This window comes from Phyllopteryx taeniolatus, chromosome 7, assembly GCF_024500385.1.
Source record: "Phyllopteryx taeniolatus isolate TA_2022b chromosome 7, UOR_Ptae_1.2, whole genome shotgun sequence".
Lineage (NCBI taxonomy): Eukaryota > Metazoa > Chordata > Actinopteri > Syngnathiformes > Syngnathidae > Phyllopteryx > Phyllopteryx taeniolatus.
The window spans coordinates 5193983-5210000 of NC_084508.1; the positions used below are offsets into that span (position 1 = coordinate 5193983).

The 16018-nt window shown below is 44.4% G+C and overlaps 2 protein-coding genes across 3 annotated transcripts; both read left to right on the top strand.

Annotated features, from left to right (window-relative positions):
* On the top strand, positions 1-7267 carry boka (BCL2 family apoptosis regulator BOK a). Its single transcript, XM_061780673.1, has 4 exons — positions 1-458; positions 633-761; positions 5222-5385; positions 5924-7267. Exons 1-4 carry the CDS (start codon positions 248-250, stop codon positions 6047-6049), a joined length of 630 nt encoding a protein of 209 aa, XP_061636657.1. The 5' UTR covers positions 1-247; the 3' UTR covers positions 6050-7267.
* Positions 7268-7662: 395 nt separating this feature from the next.
* Positions 7663-15384, top strand: atg4b (autophagy related 4B, cysteine peptidase). 2 transcript variants are annotated; one of them, XM_061780664.1, is made up of 13 exons: positions 7663-8024; positions 10634-10735; positions 11436-11507; positions 11587-11685; positions 11768-11869; positions 11960-12032; positions 12113-12192; positions 12263-12450; positions 13452-13530; positions 13608-13753; positions 13835-13891; positions 14278-14371; positions 14806-15384. In XM_061780664.1, exons 1-13 carry the CDS (start codon positions 7907-7909, stop codon positions 14877-14879), a joined length of 1284 nt encoding a protein of 427 aa, XP_061636648.1. In that variant the 5' UTR covers positions 7663-7906; the 3' UTR covers positions 14880-15384. The 2 variants fall into 2 exon arrangements, with proteins under 2 accessions (XP_061636648.1, XP_061636649.1); XM_061780665.1 differs by lacking the exon at positions 7663-8024 and adding an exon at positions 8551-8686.
* The last annotated feature ends 634 nt before the right edge of the window (positions 15385-16018 follow it).

The window sequence follows — 16018 nt, forward strand, 5'->3', positions numbered from 1 at the left end:
TTAAAGGCGTGTCTCCGCGCTCGAATAAAAAGTGTCCTTAGAAGGAAACTTTATGAAATACGCAAGTTTTGACGTGTCAAAAAAGGCAGAATGACAGATTTGCACGACATTTCTTAACACGTGAACACACATTCTCCGAGCGAGTCGTCAAACATTTCCTCCAGAAACCAGCGGAGGAAGAGCGGCGTGCGCGCACTGCCGTGGCCGCCCGGCAGGCTCGCGCAGGCGGCTCGCGGAGGAAGAAGACATGGAGATGTTACGCCGCTCGTCCGTGTTCGCCGCCGAGGTGTTTGACCGCTCGCCCACCGACAAGGAGCTGGTGTCCCAGGCCAAGGCGCTGTGCCGGGACTACATCCAATCCAGGCTGAGCCGCGCCGGCGTCGGCTGGTCCAAGCCCGAGCAGCTCGCCTCTTCGTGGGGGACGCACGGCGACGTATCGGCGGTGCTCTTGTGGTTGGGTGAGCGGCTGCAGGGGGTCGAAACGGAGGAGGTGGTGGGGGGGGTTAGGGGCTATCTGTCACAGTGACTACCGTCGGGACAGAATTGCTCGATATATTTCGACTTATTTGAATGGGAAGAATGGCTTTTGTTTCAGTTTCAGTGATTGTTTTGTATGTGGTATTTGTGTTTAGGCGACGAACTGGAGTATTTGCGTCCCAGCGTTTATCGCAACGTGGCTCGGCAGCTCAACATCACGGTGGCCTCGGAGAGCGCGGTGACGGACGCCTTCTTGGCCGTGGCGGCCGACATCTTCTCCACGGGTGAGTCCGCGGTCAGCGAGTCGCTGGTGCGGCGGTGCGCATGTCAGACTTACGGTTCTGAGATTCCGGGGTTTGAAACTTCGTTCGTGTGGAGTTTGCGTGTTCTCGTCCCACGTTCCCAAAAACGTGTCCGTTTTTAGATGAGCGAGATAAACAGTTTGTAGTTAACGACGAGTAAAGTTGGTTCCAATTCCAATGAAGTTGGGACGTTGTGTTAAACATCAATAAAAACAGAATACAATGATTTGCGAATCATGTTCGACCTATATTTAATTGAATACACTACAAAGACAAGTTATTTAATGTTCAAACTGAATAAATTTGTTTTTAGCAAATAATCATTAACTTCGAATTTTATGGCTGCAACACATTCCAAAAAAGCTGGGCAGGGTCATGTTTACCACTGTGTTACATCACCTTTTCTTTGAACAACTTTCAATAAACGTTTGGGAACTGAGGACACTAATTGTTGAAGCTTTGTAGGTGGAATTCTTTCCCATTCTTGCTTGATGTACAGCTTGAGCTGTTCAACAGTCCGGGGTCTCCGTTGTCGTATTTTACGCTTCACATTTTCAATGGGAGACAGGTCTGGACTGCAGGCAGGCCAGTCTAGTACCCGCACTCTTTTACTACAAAGCCACGCTGTTGTAACACGTGCAGAATGTGGTTTGGCATGGTCTTGCTGAAATAAACAGGGGCGTCCATGAAGAAGATGTTGCTTGGATGGCAGCATATGTTTCTCCAAAACCTGTATGTACCTTTCAGCATTAATGGTGCCTTCACAGATGTGTAAGTTACCCATGGCATTGGCACTAACACAGCCCCATACCATCCCAGATGCTGGCTTTTGAACTTTGCGTCCATAACAGTCCGGATGGTTCTTTTCCTCTTTGGTCCGGAGGACACAACGTCCACAATTTCCAAAAACAATTTAAAATGTGGACTCGTCGGATCACAGAACCCTTTTCCACTTTGCATCAGTCCATCTTAGATGAGCTCGGGCCCAGAGAAGCCGGCGGCGTTTCTGGGTGTTGATAAATGGCTTTTGCTTTGCATAGTAGAGTTTAGAGATTGGTTTTCTGAAGTGTTCCTGAGCCCATGTGGTGATATCCTTTCCACATTGATGTCGGTTTTTGATGCAGTGCCGCCCGAGGGATCGAAGGTCACGGGCATTCAATGTTGGTTTTCGGCCTTGCCACTTACATGCAGTGATTTCTCTGAACCTTTTGATGATATTATGGCCCGTAGATGATGAAATCCCTAAGTTCCTTGCAATTGTACGTTGAGGAACGTTGTCCTTAAACTGTTCGACTATTTTCTCACGCACTTGTTCACAAAGAGGGGAACCTCGCCCCATCTTTGCTTGTGAATGACTTGAGCAATTGAGGGAAACTCCTTTTCTACCCAATCATGGCACCCACCTGTTCCCAATTAGCCTGTTCACCTGTGGGATGTTCCAAACAGGTGTTTGATGAGCATTCCTCAACTTTCTCAGTCTTTTTTGCCACCTGTCCCAGCTTTTTTGGGAACGTCTTGCAGCCATAAAATTCCGTTAAATTCATAAGATGATTTTAGGGAAGTGGAGGTGAAATTAAGAGGAGCAACTTGTTATCACTCATCAGGTGAATGACATCACAAGCGTTTATCCACCAAGGTGAATGAAGCGTGACAAACGTGACTAGCTCCATATTTGGTCAACAGGCATTTTCTCAGGGAAACGCTAAGGAGCCAATTAGAGGAGTCCAAGAAAATCACATTAGTCTAATCCTCCAGACAAAACAATTAGTCATGCGATTGTTTTTTCAATTGCACAATTTATTCATTTGTGGGATTACCACAAATGTTCTTTCTGATTCCATACCATGTAAAATCGCAGCAGATATCGCTCATATCAATACCAATATCAGTACAGATCTTGAGACGTTATGCTACAGATATCGCCACCAACATCATTGCAGCGTCGACACCAATATTGACTCAGAAATTAATATCCACACCGATAGATATTATTACCGATATCGATTCCCACCAATATTGATACAGATATCGACATTAATATTGCTATCGTTACTGATACAGCTTAACAGTAAAACTGATATCGATACCATCATTAACACGAATATTGACATGATACAGATATCAATATCAATACCAACATAAAGACCGATATTAATATAAATAACACTGGTACAGATATCAGCGCTGATACTGACATTGACACCAATATTGACAATCAATACACAAATCGATATTGATACGGACATCGACACCAAAATATTGACACCAATAGTGATACAGATGTCAAAACCAAATATTAGATGGGCAACACCATACATTTCCTTACTGATACCGTGTCATGTCAAAATTGGACTGGTATCACCGATATCGAAACAATATTGACCCACATATTGAGCCCGAAATCGGCACTGATATTGATACAGCTATCGACATTAACATTGATAGAATCACTGCCTAAGTACAGTTCAGTTGTATTTCACTTTTTTGTACAAGAGATTTGCATTTTATATTTTAGACCTGTTTGTTTTAAATTTTAAACTTATACAATTTTTATTCAGCTTTAATGCGTACTGCATTTTAATTGAATCCCTATTTAAGAGCATTTTTCTTCATTTTCCCATATTTAAGCACAGTGTTTTTGTTCAAAGTGTGCATAATGTTACATATTAAAGGCGAAACGTTGTTCTTTTTCCCTTTTAAAGGATTTGTTTCCATCTTAAAAGGCTGCACACAGTACGGTGGTAAAAATGTAGCAAAGCGGCGTTGTCCTGCACTTTATCTTCATGGAAGACAAACACAGTGTCAAGTGTGTTTATGGGAAGTGGAGAGGGATGGCAGGCCAAACGTCTAAACGCCGTAAATATGGTCCACAGAGGTTCCTGTAAAAGAGACACTCACTCTGCTCTAGTCCCCCCCCCCCCCCCCCCCCCTTCTTAACAGGACATTTTAGCACCGCTCATCCAGGCCCAAAAAATGCAGACAGAAGCACTTTTCCGCCCCCCAAAAAAAATCTGCTCTGCTGCCAACTCTGGCGTCGGAAGAGCGGAGGACCTCTGCCAAAAATGAAAACAAAATGAAAGAAAATCATCTTTGTGTTTGGGCAGGCTACTAATGGCGACCACCGTTGTTCATTCTAGGACAAGGGATAACAGTTCTGTTGTGACGCAAATGGCAAAAAGAGAAAGACGGCTGTATTCGTTGCTGTCCACTTGAATGCCATTTAGCAGACTTTTCCCTGGTTCACTGAAAATGACGTAAATGACAGGAACATACCACTCTTTATTCTAGGACAGGGGAGAAAAGTTACAGCATGACTAAAACTAGTCATGTTTTTTAAGCGAGTAGGCTACTTCCTGGTTCACTGAGGTTGACGTAAGAAGACAGGACTGCAATGATCCGGACTTTGTATAGATCAGTTGTGGTAAAGAAGGAGCTAAGCCGAAAGCTCTCAATTTATCGGTCGATCTATCTTCCTACTCTCACCTATGGTGACGAGCTGCGGGTCGTGACCGAAAGAACAAGATCCCGGATACAAGCGGGCGAAATGAGTTTCCTCCGCAGGGTGTCCGGGCTCTCCCTTAGAGATAGGGCGAGAAGCTTGGTCATCCGGGAGGGGCTCAGCGTAGAGTCGCTGCTCCTCCACATCGAGAGGAGCCAGATGAGGTGGCTGGGGAATCTGATTCAGATGCCTCCCAGACGCCTCCCCGGTGAGGTGTTCCGGGCACGTCCCACCGGGAGGAGACCCCGGGGACGACCCAGGGCACGCCAGAGAGACTACGTCTTTCGGCTGGCCTGGGAACGCCTCGGGATCCCCCCGGAAGAGCTGGATGAAGTGGCTGGGGAGAGGGAAGTCTGGGTGTCCCTGCTAAAGATACTGCCCCCGTGACCCGACCTCGGATAAGCGGGAGAAAATGGATGGATGGATGGATTTTCCATTTGTTTGTTAGCCGGCAGGCTAATTAGCAGACTAGTTCCTGTTTCATTGAGAAAGACACAAGATGATGGGCCTGTACCATTTTGGATTCTGGCAGAGGGAATATGCTTTGTGACTAAAAACGAAAGAGAAAATATGATTCCCAAAACTAAAGTTTGTTTGCCTGCCTGTATGTTTAAGTTAGCAGGCTACTTCCTGGTTGACTGACGTTTGATGACAGGATTGTACCATATTTTATGGGACAAGGAAAATCCTTGGTGACTGAAAGTGACAGAAAATAAGATTCCTGAAATAAAACAATGTAAATCATTTTGCGCCACATTTGTTTGTTTGCCCACCTGTATGCTATGCTACGTTAGAAGGCTACTTCCTGGTTCACTGAGGATGACGCATGACGACCGGAACGTACCATTTTGGATTCTGGGGCGAGGGGACTGGTTTCTAGGGTGACTGACATGGCAAAAAGAAATAAATCAAGATGCGTGTGTGTGTTTGTGTGTATGTCCAGGTGTGACATGGGGTAAGGTGGTATCTTTGTACGCGGTGGCCGGTTCTCTTGCTGTGGACTGCGTTCGCCACGGCCACCCTGCCATAGTCCATACCATCGTGGACTGCATGGGGGAGTTTGTCCGCAAAAGCCTGTCCACGTGGTTGAAACGCAGAGGAGGATGGGTGAGTGCGCACTCGCAAACACACCTACGTGTGTCCGCCTTGGACTTTGACTTTCATAATGTTGACTTTTATTTTAGGTGTCTTTCAAAGTAGGGTTTCAAACTATCGGTTCAAGTTTAGGTTAGGGCTTCAAGTCTGGGGAAAGGGTTTGGGTGGCACGAGTTTCAAGTTAGGGTTTCAAGGCTGGTTTAAAGTTTCACATTAAGACTCAAGTCAGGCTGAGGGTTTCACGTCAATGTTATGATTTTAAAATAGGGTTTCAAATTAGGGTAAGGGTTTCAAGTCAGGGTTAGGGTTTCAAACCATGTTTTGGGTTATCAGTCATGTTTCAAGTAGGTTTTATGTTTCAAAGTTGGGTTCCAGGATTTTAAATTGGGTCTTCAAATTAGGGTTTTTAAGAGAGGCTTTTGAAATTAGGATCGGAGGTAGGGTTTCAAGCCAGGATTTGAAAGAAGGGGGTCTAGTCCGAGTTAGCCTGAGCTAAGATTTCGAAGTATTGTATGTATTATGAAGTATTGCTTTTCTTCTTCTTCTTTAGGCGGACCTGACTAAATGTGTGGTGAGCACAGAGGTTGGTTTGCATTCCCACTGGTTGGTGTTGTCGCTGCGCACCTTTGGACACTACGTCAAGGCCGTGGTGCTCTACCTCCTCAGAGACAAGTGACGGACCCCCGGTTCATGAGGACACCCCCAATCCCCCAAACACACACACACACTCACAATCAGGGGCGTGCAAAGGCCTATTGAGGGGTAAGGTGCTCAAAGTTAAAAGGGTGACACATAGCACAAGAGTTTGAAGCGCCTTACAGAAACATACTTTACAATACAACTTGCACTTGCACGATGTACTTTGCGTATAGCTGATGAGAACAGAATAAGAAAAGACACTTGCCTTACAGGTGAGCTATTCAGTTTTTCCAAGTGCTTACAAGATTTGAGTCTAGCCTCATTTCAGTCCCCGCCCCCCGCCACCTCACGTGCCTGCACAAAGAAACGCCCCCAGCTCACGCAGCGGACAGTGGCTCGTCGCGCTCGGCCGGGCGCCTCAGAGTGCTCCTCAGTAGGCCAGGCGTGTTACGTGAAATGTTGCCGGTTTGATGTTGGATTTTTTGGGTTAAACATTTAAGAGAGGTGATCAACTTACCAGACGACTTGGTGAGAGTGGTGACATGATGTACGCAATGGTTTTTGAAGCTCATGCAGTCATGCAGCCGTCTGCATATAGAACACCACCTAACGTTATAAATGTTTACCCTTGATTCCAAGTACAGAGCTGTCCAATTCCTTCATTTTAACTTTTGTTGCTAGCCGGAGTTAAATAATCCGGTAGTCTCCTTTTGCACAAGGCTGCTGTGTCTTCCCGCAAGGTTTGTGAGCATGAAGTGTCCGTGAGCAAAATGATTGACATCTCCTTGGTCAATGTACATGTCATATGAGTAATACATATGCCACTTATTAATGACGACCACCTTGTGCTATAGAAATAATACAAAACCACTGGGAATAATCCAACATGGCTGAGTGTGGGTATCCTACTGCCTTCAGTTGTGTTAATTCTCATTTGTCACACCCTTCCTGCACCTTGTTTATTTACTGTATATTAATTACTATGGCACATATTTAGTTACAAAGTGCGCATTCTTCTTAGTATTTTTTTTCAACGCAGCTTTCCACAAAACTGCCTATTTTGCTCGTATTTAAACCGTTTGATAAGATCAAAAACAAGGATGTGGTCTTCCTTTCCTGTGCTGGAATTGTAGATTTTATCTATAGATGAGCACTTTTCACTTTATTGTGGCTATGTTTTATTGCATACATTCAGAATGTAGCGTGTCTTTATAGTCTGTCACATAAGTCGTTAATAAATCTTTAATTCCTGACATATTTTGTTTCATGTATGAGCTTATTTAGTGGAGTGGAACTAGTAAGTGCTGTTTGAAAGGATTTGAGTTAGAACAACAACAAAAGCCAACAACACTAACGTACCTCCAAGATTGAAACGTCTACGTTGCCTGGACCAACATGGCGGCGCTCGTGTTGTACCCAAAGCTGTAGTATTCTACGTCTCTGGTTGTCTGTTACATTATCCCATTTAAAGATAAGTCTTTGTAAAGAAGCATAACGACAGATTTACTTCAATATTTCCAAAAAGTCAGAGTGTGAGCAATGAGCAGATCCTAAGGGCAAGTTACGTCAATGTCCCTTAACTAATTGCATGTAGCGGAGCTGTCAACTGATCACCACCTGGTGGTGAGTTGGCTGCGACGGTGGGGGAAGATGCCGGTCCGACGTGGCAGGCCCAAACGTATTGTGAGGGTCGACTGGAAACGTCTGGCGGAATCCCCTGTCAGAAGGAGTTTCAACTCCCACCTCCGACAGAAATTTGCTCACGTTCCGGGGAGGCGGGGGACATCGAGTCCGAGTGGACCATGTTCCGCACCTCCACTGCCGAAGCGGCCGACCGGAGCTGTGGCCGTAAGGTGGTCGGTGCCTGTCGTGACTGCAATCCCCGAACCCGTTGATGGACACCGACGGTGAGGGATGCCGTCAAGCTGAAGGAGTCCTATCGGGCCATTTTAAGAAGGGGTACCCGAGGGTGTGTTCCAACTACAGGGGGATCACACTCCTCAGCCTCCCTGGTAAGGCACTGTTATCTATTGTTTCATTCAAGAGTTCTGTTGATGCATCCATTCAAAATGTATTGTAAACAGTAAAATGTCATTAGTTATATTACTTTGAGAAAGTAATTGAAATATTTACATTACTATTACATTTTCAACAGGCCAGGGTAAGTTACAATCTTTACCACCTACATTTTCAAAGTAAATTTCCCAACACTATTGATGTAATATTTTCATGGCCACTACATCTCTTGTTTACGTCTTCTGAGTTGCCTTGACCAATATGGCGGCGCCCCCCTCCAAAAAAAATCACGGCACTAGTATTTGCAACGACTTCAAAAGCTTACATTATTTATACGGTAAACTATATTAAAAATATGATAGCAAGAAAACAAACACACAGCAATAATAACTATATTTTTGACACTTAGCAGTCGAAGGTCACGTTGTGCTTCCCGTACCACTCTAGTGAAAGTGGAGTGATAGCGCCATCCTGCGTTTTACGGCAATGTCGGGACTCCACGTCACCAGTTTTTGATTGGTCATGGCTGGCCGTATATCGATTCCTATTGGCTACACATTCCTTCCGTACTAGTACTCTCTCCTTATTGGTCAAGCCGGGTCCAGGGTGGCTCGAGAACAACAAACAAGTCCAGCGCAACTCGTCGGGATGGACGCAGGTAAGGCGAAATTTGGCAGCAAAAATAACGCAATAACCTTAATTGTTGTCAAAACAACACAACACAACAACATGTTAACAGCCAACGTTCACTCCGGACGACAGTAGGCTGGGGTTGCCAGCTTAACACGGAAGAGACATTCCTTTGGAGCTTCGTTGGCGTTAGCCCCGCTAAAGTGATGACCAAAGCTAACTGCTAATTTACGCTAGCCAGCTTTTTTGTGATTTTGTTTTTGTGTGTTTTTTTTTTATGAAGGTAAACTCTTAATGTCTATCGATGCCATGTGTACTTTGTATACAAGAACTCGTGACAAGTCGCTCGTGCTTGGATTTTTTTTTTTTTATGCTCATATTTTAGCGTTTGCCCAGTCATCATTACCAAAAGATGATTGACAACTCTGACATTGTACAAAGTTAGCTTCTGAATCGCTTCCTTTACGTAAGGGACTTGATAAATGACAGCCTATTGTGATTGATAAGCCATTAAATGTGAAATAAGAGGGACGAAAGCTTAAAATAGGATCATTCCAAAAGTGTCTTGGGGCAAGGGGTCTCCATCCATCCATCCATCCATCCATCCATCCATCCATTTTTCGTACCAAATGGTATGGTCTTGTTTGATGTCATCATTAGTCAACCAGAAAGTAGCTTGCTAGCTAAAATACAAACCATTACAAATGTGCATTAGGCAAGGGAGCTGTATTTATTTAACGAAATTCATACACAAGCTAGCTCTGCTTTACATAATTAAAAGCATTTTAAAACAAAGAGCCAAAGACATTCGAAAAGACAGCACAGAAATAAAAGGCATCTTACTAAAATAATAGTTTTTAACCAGGATTTAAAAACATTGACACTTGGCTGACTTCACTTCTGTTGGCATCTTATTCCGTTTGTGCAGCTAAATGCTGCTTCACCATGTCTGCTTGGGACTCTGTGCTCCACTATATTTGACCTGAGTCTGTCGCTCTCAGAGCCCTGCTGGGTTTATATAATCCATTAGCATTTCTTTCATGTATTCAGGAGCTAAACCATTTAGTGATTTACACACCTATAGCTGACTGGGAGCCACTGTAGAGATCGCTGATCTATTTGTTCTGATCAGAACTCGAGCTGCAGCTGTTTAATGCCCTTTTGGGGGAGTCCAGTCCATTACAATAGTTAAGTCTACTTGAGATAAAAGCATGGATTAGCTTCTCGTGGTCAGCTTGGAACCCTTCGCTCTGGATATGTTCTTTAGCTGGCAGAAGGCACTTTTTGTGATTGATTTGGTATGACTGCTGAAAATCATATCCGAATCTATCAGCACACCAGGGTTTTGGACTTGGTCTTTGGTTTTTAAAAACAATGACACCAGGTATTTACTAATAGCAATCTTTTTTTTCTTTACTGCCCAAAATAATTACCTCTGTTTTTTGGTGTGGTTTAACTGAAGGAAATGTTGGTTATTTTGTTTTAGACAGTGACACAACACCTCACCCAAGGGTAGCCTATACTAGATTTAACATAAAGGGTCTAAGAACTGACCCTTGAGGGACCTCATATGTCATAGTTATTTAATCAGATTTAAAACTTCCAATGGTCACAAAATAACTCCTTTCCTCCAAGTAGGACCTGAACCATTTAAGGAATGTTTCATATTCCATTTATTATAGATGTATTATACTTCCACTACATACTATCACTTCTTTTGTTAGGGGAATTTATTTAGGCATCATTCTTTACTAGTACAAATACTTGTGTCCTAACATATTGAAATACGATTAATGCAATCAATGTTGAGGCTTGAGAAAGTACGGCCCCCCTCAAAACTGCCTGATTTCAACTGGCCTGTTCCTTAGGCTGGAAAGTGTGCTGTCATTCTTGATCTGTGGGCTGTTTTATTCTATTAAGACACCCGCGAACCGTTTTAAATTATGGCCACAAAAATATGTGCTTTACTCGACAGCGACATTGACGTACGACACACTTCGCTTCGGTGAGTTTGAGGATTTCCCCGAGACCTCGGACCCCGTTTGGATCTTAGGGAGAGAATACAATGCGCTCACAGGTAAGCGCTGTTTATTATTATTTTTGTCTGAATTTACACTGTAGGCAACGGAGCTCAATTGGAATGAATACAGCAAGTAGAAATGAGCCATACAGTCAAAAATAGGAAGTCCGAGGCAGTCACATGCTCGCCAGATATTATTGATAACCGCCCACCTTGCTCGATACATTGTGTATTTAAAGCAACCATATAGCCTTTAAGTTTGCTAGCTTAATGCTACTGCTAACAGATAATGTCTCTATGGACACACGTATGTCTGAATTGTACAGCATAATGACCATTGAATCAAAGCAAAAAGTGTGACAAAAACCGTTCTTTACCTTCTGTTTAATGATATCCTTACTGCATATTTTTTATAAAGTACAAAAAAAATAAAGTGCTATTGTTCCGCATTAAAATGCACATTACAAACATTTTTTTTAGGGGAAGGCTGGAACAGATCAATGGCATTTCCATTCATTTCAATGGGGATGATTTAACGTGCAAGTATTTTTGAGTTATGACCATGGTTACGGAACAAATTAAACTCTCATCTCAAGGCAACACTGGGGAGTCCAACCAAAGGTCACCGTGTGCAATACATGTGTCGTGGAATTATGTAATGGCTCCTCTCGCCAGTTATTGATAATAACCACCTCCTTGGACAGTAGAAATGATCATAATGACTAACTGTGTGGATCAATGTGTTGTTTCACAATAGAAAAAGATGACATCCTATCAGACGTCACCTCGAGACTTTGGTTCACGTACAGAAAAAACTTCCCACCCATAGGTGAGTGCCATGGGCGGCGGCGAAACCTTTTTTTTTTTTTTTTTTTTTTTAATGCGCGAGCGTGAATTTACATTTTCAGGCGGCACGGGGCCCACGTCGGACACGGGCTGGGGCTGCATGTTGCGGTGCGGGCAGATGATCCTGGGCGAGGCGCTGATGTGCCGACACTTGGGCAGAGGTACCGTACCGTACCGTGCCGTAAGGCACGTAACCGGCGATGAGACGCGTCCCGGTGCTTGTCATTGTTTCCTCCCGTGCAGACTGGCGATGGTCGTCCGGGCACAAGCAGAGACAAGAGTACGTCAGCATCCTCAACGCCTTCATCGACAAGAAGGACAGTTACTATTCCATACATCAAATCGGTGAGTAGCGGCCGGCTCGTGGCTCGGCTCGCCCCGCTCCGCTTCGAAGCGCTTGGCTTATTCTTTGGCTATGTGGAATGAATCCTGCAGCCCAAATGGGCGTTGGCGAGGGCAAGCCCATAGGACAGTGGTACGGACCAAACACAGTCGCACAGGTTCTCAAGTGAGTCTCATCTTACATAAACAAGTTAGAGTTTGCCCCGACAAAGTCTGTCGACTAGTCCATTGTTTGTCCTCGTGCAGGAAGCTAGCGGTGTTCGACACGTGGAGCAGGCTGGTGGTGCACGTGGCCATGGACAACACGGTGGTCATCGAGGAGATCAGTGAGTTGCCGTCGATGGCTCGCGTAAAGACGGGAAGAGCCATGCCGACCGGTCGTGGTGTTTGCTGCAGAGCGTCTGTGCATGCCTTGGCTGGACGCGTGCGGCGATTCGGCGGCGACGAGCGAACTGAACGGCTGCGCGGAGGGCGCCTGCGCTCTGGCCGGGGAGGATGTGGAACTTTGGAGACCGCTCGTGCTGCTCATACCGCTCAGGCTGGGACTCAGCGACATCAACGACGCCTACATACAAACGCTCAAGGTGACGCTCGCACCCATGCTTGAATAGTCTATGATACAGGTATGTATTGATAGATACGACACGCCCCTTTGGAGCTGCGTGCTTACGGCAACGCTATGCTAGGGAGGTCGAAGTCGTCAGCGCATTCCAGGCGTGTGGACGGCAAGAAAACCAAAACTCCAAGGATGCCGGTACATTATGCTTCGTGCGGTTGCGTACAGAGGTGTACAATTAGGCCCAGGAACTGGCAGTAACGTTTTTTTTTTTTTTCCCCTCACATATTGATAGCACACGCTTATCAGTTGAATGATGAAAGTATTGCTGGCGATCTGAAGTTTTCCTTTGAATATTTGAAGACTCCAGAAGAAACATTTGACACCGTTTAAGCTAGAAAATAAAGCAAACGCAACGCCATCAATCCATACAACTTGAAACGTTTAACATTTAAGGCGCGATAGATGACACTCAAAATAATAATCGCAAACATAAATGCTTTGAAATCGCTACACAATTCTCCACCCTGTTGCCACTTTCAACCCGGCTAAGTGTCTTTAAACTGTTTTATTTGTCGTGTGTGAATCTTCATTTTACGCGTACCAAACTGTATCGCTTTGAGCTGTCAAGTTACCATCCAGTCGGCCGTTATCCTTTTCCGCATGCCTTCAAAATGTCAGCCCAACAGGAAGTGAAAAAGTAAGATGGATAACAAATAAAACGGTAGACCTTTAAAGATATGAAAATGTAGAGTTTGGATAAAAGAAGTGGGACGACCACAGGAAGTTGAAAAGATGTGGGCAAAAGAATTGGGACGCTCAGCAGGAAGTTGGAAAACGTTTGAGAGGCCTCCAGCAAATGGAAAAGACGTGCAAAAGTATTGGGACAGTACAAGGACCAACCTCTTGGTAGGTGTCCCAATACTTTCGCCCGCATATTTTCAGCATCGTGCGTATCTCCGGACACTTGAATCCCTGTACTGTAAGTTAATGACATGATAATACAAAAATATTGTTGCGCCATCACAGCAATGCTTCATGCTGCCTCAGTCGCTGGGCGTCATCGGCGGCAAACCAAACAGCGCTCACTACTTCATCGGTTACGTCGGTACGTCTCTCCTCGTTTTGCTTCCCGTCGGACGTCCGCCATCTTGTTAATCTCTCCTTTGCTTTCCGGCGCTTCAGGCGAGGAGCTGATCTACTTGGACCCGCACACCACGCAGCCCGCCGTGGAACCCTGCGACGACGGCCAGGTGCCCGACGACACGTACCACTGCCAGCACCCGCCCTGCCGCATGCACATCTGCGAACTGGACCCGTCCATCGCCGCCGTAATGAGCCTTCCCGCCCGCCGGCAGCCATTTTGTGCCGGATCACCTTGCTAACAGAAGCCGTGTCCTCGTGTCCTCCAGGGTTTCTTCTGCAGAACAGAGGACGACTTCGACGACTGGTGCGTGCGCATAAGGAGGGTACGTACTGGAATGTTTCAATGAAGTCGAAAAGAGGGGGGGCGAAAGTATTGCATATTATACGCCGACAAGAAGTGAAAAGTTTGGACAAAAGTATTCGGAAAAGTGGGCAAAAGAAAGGGGACACCAAAAGGAAGTGCAATGATTTGGACGAACATATTTGCTGTTACTGGAATACATACCCACAGGAAGTTGAAATAATTCGGACAAAGTTGTTGGGACAGCTGCAGGAAGTTGAAAATGTGTGGACAAAAGTATTGGGACACTCCAAGAAATTGGATAACATAGACTTTCGCAGGAAGTTGAACAGACGCGGAGTTCGGACGAATGTCCAACTCGGTGCACTTTTGTGTCCACGTTAAGAATCCCTCATTGTTTGTGTGTAGTTGTCGTGCAACAGAGGAGGCCTGCCGATGTTTGAGTTGGTGGACAGTCAGCCGTCGCACATGGTCAGCGTGGACGCGCTCAACCTCACTCCCGGTAAAACACTCTCAGTGCGATATTTGTTTTTTTAAAACAGACGGGACAGTTTTTTTGGTTTTTTTTGTAGCTAAAACTAAAATGTGTATGTAAAATATGTAGTGTATTGTAATGTTGAAATAATAATTCATTTTCATTTAGGAATATTTATAATCAATTTCAAAAATTATTTCCGCACTTAAATTCAACAAAGAAAATGCAAAAGTCGTACTTTTAAAAAACATGTTGTAAATTAGGTTATTATGAAGGAAAAAAATGGATTATGAGACTAATGCACTCATGGGAATGAAGTATAATATTGTGAGGAAAAAAAGTTGTAATTGTTGTCATTTATGAAGAAAAACAATTTTTTTCCCCAAGTTTATTCACTTAAAAAAAAAAAAACTGAATTTAAACTTAAATGATCCTTTTAACGCAATATTTCGTGTTTCCAGATTTCTCCGACTCGGACCGTCTGGAGCGCTACTTTGACTCTGAGGACGAAGAGTTTGAGATCCTTTCCTTATGAGGAACATGCTAACAATCCAACACGGTTTGACGCCTCAACAAACAAACAAACAAAAAGAAGATTCTCTCGTCTTTTCCCGCACGCCGATGGGGGAAAAAGCCGCGGTCGGGGTCGGGAACGCCCCCGGCCCCCGAAAGGCAGGATGGGACTTTGTATGCGCATCCTCACCTCCAAACTTTTTTTCCATGGGAGTCTTAACTGTATCACAAACTAATGTTGATAAGGAGATCAGAACGGTGCCTTGCCCCCCCCCCCCCCCCCTAACGCCAACCCGCCGAACCCCCCCCACCCTGAATTCCATCCCTTAACTTGCTTCAGCTAACACTACATGAGCACTCATTGCAAAAAGTATCCTTGCCCACCAGATTATTTATTTACTCACCATCATACATTATTCTCAAATGATAAACCTTTTGGGAGTAGAATATGTATATATATACACACACACACACACACACACACACAGATGAGAAGGAAGTGAGAAATAAACTCTTGACTGATAAGATTTCACACAATGTCTCGAATGACTTTCAAGTGTGTGAGAAGCAATGCGCAATCAGCTAAAGAAGAAAAAAACAAGTTCATGGAGAGTTCATTCATACGGGAAGTCATACATCACGAGAAAAGCAAAAAGTTGTAATTGCTCTCGAATAGTTGCAATCTTACGAGAAAAATGTCCCGTGTTAAGAATAAAGGTCATATTCAGTCAAAAACTGAAATTATATCATAAAATTTGAAAAACAATATACGCCACGAAAAATGTAATTTTCGGAGAGACTACAATGATGAAAAAGTTGTCATTTTAAAAGTTGTTTAATGAGTGACAACTTTATTCTAGTAAAACGCAAACTTTTTCCTCATAGTACAGTGGTGCCTTGACTTCAAGATACAAGGCGTCGCTTGGCTGAATTATTATTTTTTTTTGTCTTGAGATAAGAGTAAAAAGTTGATACACACGTGCGCTTCAGACTCCCCACTGCTAGATGGCGCCAGCAAACTTGAAAATATCCGGCCAACATCAATTCACATTGGTTTCCTTGCAGTGGAAGGACAATATCAGATGGGGGCGCCAATGCACTAATAAGCTGGTTTGCCAGCTGCCAGTAGACACCACAGAAGAAGAACAAGGAAGGACAACA

What these genes read in the sequence shown, in the direction of transcription:
- boka (XM_061780673.1), top strand. Translation starts at nt 248, where the DNA reads ATGGAGATGTTACGCCGCTCGTCCGTGTTCGCCGCCGAGGTGTTTGAC. An exon ending in GGCGGTGCTCTTGTGGTTGG is followed by an intron (nt 459 to 632) that starts GTGAGCGGCTGC and finishes ATTTGTGTTTAG; the next exon opens with GCGACGAACTGGAGTATTTG. An exon ending in GGCCGACATCTTCTCCACGG is followed by an intron (nt 762 to 5,221) that starts GTGAGTCCGCGG and finishes GTGTATGTCCAG; the next exon opens with GTGTGACATGGGGTAAGGTG.
- atg4b (XM_061780664.1), top strand. Translation starts at nt 7,907, where the DNA reads ATGGACACCGACGGTGAGGGATGCCGTCAAGCTGAAGGAGTCCTATCG. An exon ending in AAAAAACTTCCCACCCATAG is followed by an intron (nt 11,508 to 11,586) that starts GTGAGTGCCATG and finishes TTACATTTTCAG; the next exon opens with GCGGCACGGGGCCCACGTCG. An exon ending in CTACTTCATCGGTTACGTCG is followed by an intron (nt 13,531 to 13,607) that starts GTACGTCTCTCC and finishes CCGGCGCTTCAG; the next exon opens with GCGAGGAGCTGATCTACTTG.